Source organism: Eriocheir sinensis, chromosome 52 (assembly GCF_024679095.1).
Source record: "Eriocheir sinensis breed Jianghai 21 chromosome 52, ASM2467909v1, whole genome shotgun sequence".
NCBI lineage: Eukaryota > Metazoa > Arthropoda > Malacostraca > Decapoda > Varunidae > Eriocheir > Eriocheir sinensis.
Genome location: NC_066560.1, coordinates 5,432,275 through 5,440,508, shown reverse-complemented (window position 1 = coordinate 5,440,508; position 8,234 = coordinate 5,432,275). Strand labels below are relative to the sequence as shown.

Sequence of the window (8,234 nt, the reverse complement as noted above, 5' to 3'; positions counted from 1 at the left end):
CTCATACATTCCGTTCTATACGATAAACTCGACTTCTTTTTTTTTATTATTATCCCTATTCCACAAGCTGCATATAACAGAACAAGACAAGCCATTCACACCATCCCTCTTCTTCTCCTTCTTCCATTTAATGCTAACATACCCACTGTTGTCTTTCCGTCTGTCCACACTAGCTGTCGTGGTATGCATACGAAAAGCCAACACTGATCCATCTCACATTGCATACTTTACACGCAACCTCGCCCCAAATATAAATATAGGGGGACATTTAACCCTTCTGGGAATGCATAAAACACAAAAATTCACCTAAGAAATAAATAAATAAATGAAATGACTACCACATGATTAATATTCGCAACACCAAAGTTCTGATTAATTAACTCCACGTTGCATACTCTACTTGCAACCTTGCCTCAAACATCAATCCTGAGAGCATTTAACCTTCTTGAGGATACGAAACACACAAAACTTCACCAGAGAAACAATAAAAACAGTGAGAGGCTGATATTTTTAATAATGACCGAGAAGACAGAAGACAATCCCTTAGAACAGACGTGTAAGCTTACCTTGGTGATACGCCATCTCGCTGGTGTCTGTGGCTGCTACTTGTTGTTACTGGAATAATGAAACCCTTGATTAGTTTGCATGGCACGGTGACACGCTGGCAACACACACAAACGCACACACAAACTTACCTTTTCAAATCGGACTTTCATGAGATTTGAACTTGAGCATCAATATCTAAGTGTTTCTACAACCAAGACATGAACAGAAAGGAACACGTAGACTTACTAGACACTTATAAATCTTATCCAGCCTCCACACCCTCAAGGAACACGGGATATACGTTAAAAAGATGAAAAAGACCACTCGACTTTTTCAAATCTGACTTCCCGGAGACTTGAAATTCAGCATCAATATCTAGTGTTTCTACAACCATGACATGCACAGAAAGGAACACGTGTACTTACTAGACACTGCTAAAGCCTCTCCAACCTCCAGACACGCAAGGAAAACGGAATATAAGCTAAAAACAGGAAAAAGACTTCACCATTTCAAATCAGCAGACTTCCTTGAGATTTAAAAAATTTAGTATCAATATTTAAGTGTTTCTTCTACTAAGACATGCACAGAAAGGGACACGGGTACTTACTAGACACTGCCGAGTCTCCTCCAATCCCTAGACACTTAAGGACCACGGAATCAAAGTTAAAAAGGGGAAAAAGAGGAAGAAAACTGTCACTTCCCACTACAACGGAACATAAACACAAATGACCTTGAAACTCCCGCTCCAGCATTTGCTAATATATTTTTCCTTATCTTTTTAGCATTTAAAATTAATGTGAGGCAGCACTTCATAGTTATTCATCTTTACTTAGTCTGGTTCATGGATAACCTCAACAAACTTGCCATGGGAGCCGAAATGGACAACCTTCAAACTCCCGCCTCAGCATTGGATATATATATTTTTTTTACCTCTGGTTTTAGCATTTGTGACATCCAGGGTTTTATAATAATCTAGCTTTAATTGGTCTAGTTCATAGATAACCAGGATAAGCTCTACCAATTACCGTACTTCCCCTGGGAGCCAAGATGGACAACCTTGAAGTATTATATATTGATTGATAGTTTATTGTTGCAGGTAAACGAGGTAAAGCAAGAAAATTGATCATTCTATACACATAAAAAAAATCCTTTACTTTTTAATATTATAAGTTGGCTACTAAATAATGAGGAGGAAGAAGAAGGTGGCCGGTCAGCTGTTGGTGCCAATAATTATGAAAATGAAAGTGCTGTAATATATTATGGTGAGGAAACATGAATAGAGCAACACCAGTGAAAAGCAAAGGGTGTGAATAAGCAAGAAGAAGAAGAAGAAGAAGGCCGGTCAGCTGTTGGTGGTACAAGATGGTGGCCTCCAGACTCGTCCCCTTGCTACGCGCCGCGGCCCTGCCCGCGCTGCGCCGCGGCCTGCACACCTCCACGCCAAGGGCCTCGGCGGACGCGTGAGTCTCAGGGTCACGGCCACCGGTGGCCTGGCCCCTGTGTGCTGCGGGGGGGGCGAGGGCCAGCACCCCAGACCTGCCCCCCTTGGTCAGGCTGGGTCGGGCAAGGCAGGCAGGGTCAGGCTGGCTGGGGGCGGGGCCTGTCACCATGGCTTGGGCAGGGTCAGGTGGTAGTGGGTAACAGGACGGCGTGCCCAACACAACCCTTGGCCGCCCAGGGTCACCTGAGGGAGAGCCACCGGTGTTTGTCTAGTTCTACACCCGTCGCGCTGCAGCTTGACGCTGTAATTTCTGACGTCACACCATTAATCTTTCTCTACAACCGTTTTCCGCTAAAAATTATGGTAAAGATTCGTTTTAGGTCCGTGCCAGTATCTCATAATCTACTTTATGAAACGTCAGTATCTCTTCATATATCTTTTCTACAAATCTTCAACAGTCATGGAAACGCTTTGAAAATCCAATTCAAGGACTTTTTTTTTTACTCTTGAAAATAGGGGATAATGTTTACAAAAGCGCGTCGCCTCCTCTGGCGACGGCCACGACGACGTTGCAGCCGCCGCAGCCGTATAATAGCTCGCAGAGGGTTTAAGGTCAGGGAGCATATTTAAACAACTACAACCGAACTTTACGACCTACTAACGGGGGGGCTGCGCCCCCCTCGACCCCCCCTTCTAACCAGGGGGGGTCACATGTATATGTGACTTATATCAGCAAGGAGGTATTTCTCGCAATACCGGCTGCACCGTCGCCAGAGGAGGCGACGCGCTTTCGTAAACATTATCTCCTATTTTCAAGAGTGAAAAAAAAAGTCCTTCAATTGGATTTTCAAAGCGTTTCCATGACTGTTGAAGGTTTGTAGAAAAGATATATGAAGAGATACTGGTGTTTCATAAGGTAGGTAATGAGATACTGGCACGGACCTAAAACGAATCTGAACCAAAATTATTCTGGGGGTGTCGAGGGGTTGAAGCGTGCCCTGTAACCATTATAGTTTGTTGCTGAGTTGTGGTCGTGTCTCGGAGGCTACGGTTCTATCAGGAGACACTTGGTATGTGTTAAAGTATACTGGTATATAACAATTGCAGGGGAAAATTTATGAAACCCTAGCCACCTCTGGCAAAGTTAATACTTACATCATAGATTTCTTTTTGGTTCCTGAATGCAGTGCAGTGACAAGTGACTTATGGAAAGGAAAAAGAATCCAATTCATGGACTATTTATTGTTGAAAATAGGGGAGAATATTTCACGAAAGTGTCACCTCCTCTGGCTGCGGTCGCCATGCCGCCGCCGCAGCTGCAAAATAGCTCACAGAGGGTGGGGGAACATATTTAAACTACTCCAACTAAACTTTGCAACCTGACAGTTAACAGGGGGGCTTCGCCCCCTCTTGACCTCTGTGCTCTACTTGTGGCAAAAATATGTATTTTCTAAATAAATCCCCCGACGGCAGTGCTGTGGGGCTGCGCCATTTTGATGGATGGCAATAAGTGATTGTATCTGTTTACGTTCATGAGCGGAAGGCGTTATGTGGGGGGGGGGCGGTCGAGGGTGGCGAAGCCCCCCCGATAGAGGTTATGTTATGTAAAGTTCGGTTGGGGTAGTTTAAATATGCTCCCCCACCCGATAACCCCGATTTCCCACGGCTCCTCCAAGATTGTTAGGGGAAGGGGTTAGGCCTTTTTCTTTACTTTTAAGTACTTACGCCTTCATATTATGGTTGAAGGACATGTATTTCGTCCCTTAACTTAAATATAGAGGAGCAATATCGTATTTTGGAGGCACGGAGTGACTCTCCACAATTAACCATATTCACTCTCCATGCCCTGAATGCTTTATTAGAAGACCCATCTTGTTCATGCTCTCCCCGTACATTAGGACGTGATGTTAGTTCTGGTTACATCTAAATAAGGAGGGTCAAGGAAGGATAGCCTCTGCCCCATTAGGAGGTGATGTTAGTTTTGCTGAAATTTATAAAGTTTAATTGCTTATGATAATTGCATGTGATATGCGTCGTTGTCAATGTAGTGGTTGATAGTTTAGGCTCAACTAAGAAACAACCTAGCTTACTAAGTAACCTATCACTGCAACATTAGTAAATTATTGCCTCATAAGTTAGTGATGTCACCACTAAATTAGTAAGCTTCTGCTGCAAAATTTAATACTATACCTCATCAGTTGCAGCAGCTGTGCTTGGCTTGGCATAATGTAGCAACCACCTTGCTCAGAGGCACAGTGGCAACTGCCTGCCCATAACCATTACAAATAAATAGTTTCTGTAAGGAGGAAAAACACCTGGTTATTTAAAGGTTAATGATTTTTCCTTGAATTTCATGATCGACCAAACCACAATAGAATATACTAACCACTTTTTTAGTTGGATTAATTCAACGTCTTCATTTTTTGTTTGTTATTTTTTACTCAACAGTCCTTTTTTATGGCCTGCAAATTAAGGACTATATTCATAATTTTATTTTTCAACCCTGATGCTCTAGATACTGGAAGATTGAAACTTCATCTCAACATTACCCAATAAATTTGGAGAAAATCTTAGTAAATGGATTTTTTGTTGTTAGATTTTTCCTTTTTAGGGCCTGTTTCAGAGCCATGCGACATGCCTTGAAACTACAGTGTGATCTTTGGCCTTTCAGATGGGCGTACCGGACAGCTCCTCCTGCGCCTTCCAAGTTCACTTTGGTCAAGGCGGAGGCGCTCATGGCCTTCATGTGGTGGTGGGTGTTGTATCACCTCATCACTGAGCCTGAGCACATCACGGTGGGTGGCAGCTCTCATGTCTTATCCATTTCGTGCCATAAGCCTGAGAGACGGAGGGTGGGGAGGGTAGGTTGGTAATAAGTGTCTGCACAGAATCATGGGCTATCGCTGGAATGACTATGTAACAGTCCAGTGACTATTCCATGAGACTAATTTGACACATATTACCCTCATAGTCCACCACTGCCAACTCTAGCTATATTGGCATGTTGCACACTACCCAGAAGCCACCCCTGCTCATCGGGTTGTTTCGGTAAGAGACAATCCTGAGTGGAGGAGGCCAAGGGGATGCCCACTGAGTTCATAGCTTGAGCAAGTCGATAGATCCTGCCGGGAGGTACTTGGGATGAAAATAGGGCCTGCATGGAGACTTAGCTGGAGTGACCCTCGGACTTATTGTTGTAGGGTGGGGGAATCGATGCACCCCCTGGCGTATGCTCCCATTTATTGACTGACTGATTGATTGAGGGTAGACAGGGAGGAAATGTCACCTGTCAAGTCATGCCAGAGGTTTTAGTGGGTCGTGTTTCTCAAGGTTTCTCTCTGTTACTTCTGTATTTCTCACTAAGCCCTCGATGATCTCCACCTAATGTCTACCTTTATTATATACTTTGATAGAACATGCAGTATTCTCTCCCAGATTCATTAGTATTTTTTATTGCTAGTGTATTGTTATGTTAGTCATTTACTGTTATGTATTTGTCTTTGGTAGTCATTTATTGTTATATATTTTTATCTTTGTTGTTGAGTCATGAACAGTCTTTGGCTCAAGTCTGTCTCTGAGGTATAATTTGATCTGACATGATATTCTCTCCTAAAGGGTGAGTTTCCATACCCTGACCCTTCCAAGTGGACCAATGAGGAGCTGGGCATCCCGGCAGACGATGAGGACTGAGGACGCCATCACCACCACCTCCTAGGCCATCACCACCACCTCCTAGGCCATCACCACCCCTTTACTAGGTTAGGGTCGGGGCCTGTCAGTGTCCAACTCAGGAGATCTTGGATGTCTGGGAGCTCATTTTGGTCTGTCGATTTGATTTCGGGGATGAACATATTCTGGGGATGGACTGGTACGTTATTTCACCTCAAGATGTCAATATATCAAAGAGCAGGCTTAAAGTTGGCTCTTTTTGTCACATAGTTTCCAAAGAGCAGGCAGTTGAGGTGTGTAATAGTGAGGTTCCAGTTTTAAGTTATGAGTGAATGAAAGTTATGAACCCGTGTAAATAAAAGCCTTTTGTGACACTGTGTTTGGTTTCCTGGAGAGTGTTCAGTAGCCTGGAGGTAAAACCTTCACTCGGGTATTCATTAAGGGAAAATATATCAGTTTTGCCCTTGAACAAATATTTACCTTTGCTGTGAAAGTTTCCAAGGATTATATTATTTCATTATTTTATCCCCAAACAAGATGTTGAGAGAATCGTCACAACGGACTTGCTTTAGGTCATTCATGGTTCTAGTTACTTTTATTTGCTACTCTGCTCTCTTTCTTTTCACTGCATCTGGCTGGCTGTCCAGATAGAGCTAAGGGCCAAATTTTTAAATGTTTCAGTTTAAAACTCACATATTTGACAAGGCTTTCATAGAAGTTGTGGGCATTTTGATGGGTAGTTTTATGACCCTAGTGATAGTTGACCTTTCTCCTGTGCCATGAACATCAAAAATACTCATCAGAATGTGATTAATCTTTGTAACCTTTCGGAATGTGAGAGGTTTAAGAATACCTACGTAAGACTTTAAAACCATTCACTCACTACCTGTATCTGCACATTAGATTTTGCTCTTCCCTCTTCACTTCCTGTTTTGTGCCTTACTTATCCCCACATTAACTTTCAGGGCTTCATCATTGGACTTTATCGTAGGTGTTCTGTATGCCTAAGTTCGTTTTTACATACCCCCCTGCTCCATCCATTTATATAGCTAGAGCCACCCTGTCCAGTCCAGTAGTAGGCGTGGGATTGCCATTGTAACGGCTCCCACTTATGACTTATTCTTGATTCTTGATTGCTATTGTGTCTTAGTTTTGTTCTTTTTTTTTCTTTTTTTTCTGTTGCATATAGCAGATGAGAAGGGTTAATGCCCATTCTCGTTAACTATTATGTTGTCATGTATTCTGTTCTTTAAGATATTTAGTTCTGATACCTTACATACCATATTTCAGGAGATAGAAAGCTACACCAAGAGGAAAAGAGGTGTAGGAGTGGGAAGAGAATACATCAGGGCTTTCAGATAGAGACAACACAAACATGAGGAAAGGGTAAGAACACTGAACATTTGTAGGAGAGTAGTGTAGAGGGGATGGCCTTAGGGAGTGTAGAGGTAGGGAGGAGGCTGAGTCATAAGAACAGTGATGGTGTGGTTGGTGAGGTGGAATATTTGAAAACTTGCAAAAGGACAGCGACGGCCTTAACCTTGTCGCAGCGGGGATCACGTTTCTTAATGGTCCCTCTAAGCGAGAAAAATGAGGAAAAAAAACACTCACACAAACCATTTCATAATACATATCGAAGCATTTGTGATCAGTTTATGTAGCATCTATTTTTGGGGGTTTAAATCATGGCACAAATTTGGCCCGTCGCTGCTACATGGTAAAGCCACAAATTTGGCTCGTGGCTGGGAACACAGTGAGCGAGGTTGTCATAAGAACAATTTGATGGGTGAGGTGAAGTATTTTGAAACTTGGCAAAGGACAGTAGAAAGATGATGTCAGCGTAGTGGCTTTAGGGAATGTAGAGACGCTGGAGGATGGCTGGGAACACTTGAGTGAGGTTGAGTCAAGACCAATGTGATAAGCAAGGTGGAATATTTTGAAAACTTGGAGGACAGTGATGGTGAGGTGGTGTCAGAGTGGTGGCTTTAGGGAGGAGGATGCCTGGGAACACCGTCTTGAGTAAGGTTGAGTCTTAACCTGGTAGCAGCGGGGATCATGATTCTTAATGGTCCCTCTAAGCGAGAAAAATGAGAAAAAAATCACTCACACACACCATTTCAAAATTCAAAGCATTTGTGATCAGTTTATGCATCATCTATTTTGAGGTTTTTATATTATCATGGCACAAATTTGGCCCGTCGTTGCTACTGGGTTAAAAACAGTGAGGCAAAATACTTTAAAAACTTGGCACAGGACAGTGATGGGGAGCTGGCCGAACCCCTCCCACTGATAGGTTGTTCTCTGCCACGTACACCACACTCGTCATGGGCCATTGACACACAATGCCCATGGTCCCTACATGAAGGGGTTGAATCCTAAAGACAGACAGTGATGGAGAGAGATGGTATCACCGTGATGGTTTGGAGAGGAATAAAGATGGGTATTAGGATTGCTGTGGAACACACCCTTGAGTGAGGCACAGTCTAAAGAATAGTATGGGAGTGAGGTAAAGGTAAAGTTTGGGGCATGCACCAAGTTGTTAGTGGCCTTGATGCTTATCTCTTTTTCATTGGCCTAT

General features: G+C 43.1%; 1 protein-coding gene across 1 annotated transcript; it reads left to right on the top strand.

Annotated features, from left to right (window-relative positions):
* The first annotated feature begins 1,839 nt into the window (after positions 1-1,839).
* On the top strand, positions 1,840-6,028 carry LOC126982946 (NADH dehydrogenase [ubiquinone] 1 beta subcomplex subunit 2, mitochondrial-like). The gene is made up of 3 exons (XM_050835272.1): positions 1,840-2,006; positions 4,659-4,782; positions 5,603-6,028. The coding sequence occupies exons 1-3, from the start codon at positions 1,909-1,911 to the stop codon at positions 5,675-5,677; spliced, it is 297 nt and encodes a 98-aa protein (XP_050691229.1). The 5' UTR covers positions 1,840-1,908; the 3' UTR covers positions 5,678-6,028.
* The last annotated feature ends 2,206 nt before the right edge of the window (positions 6,029-8,234 follow it).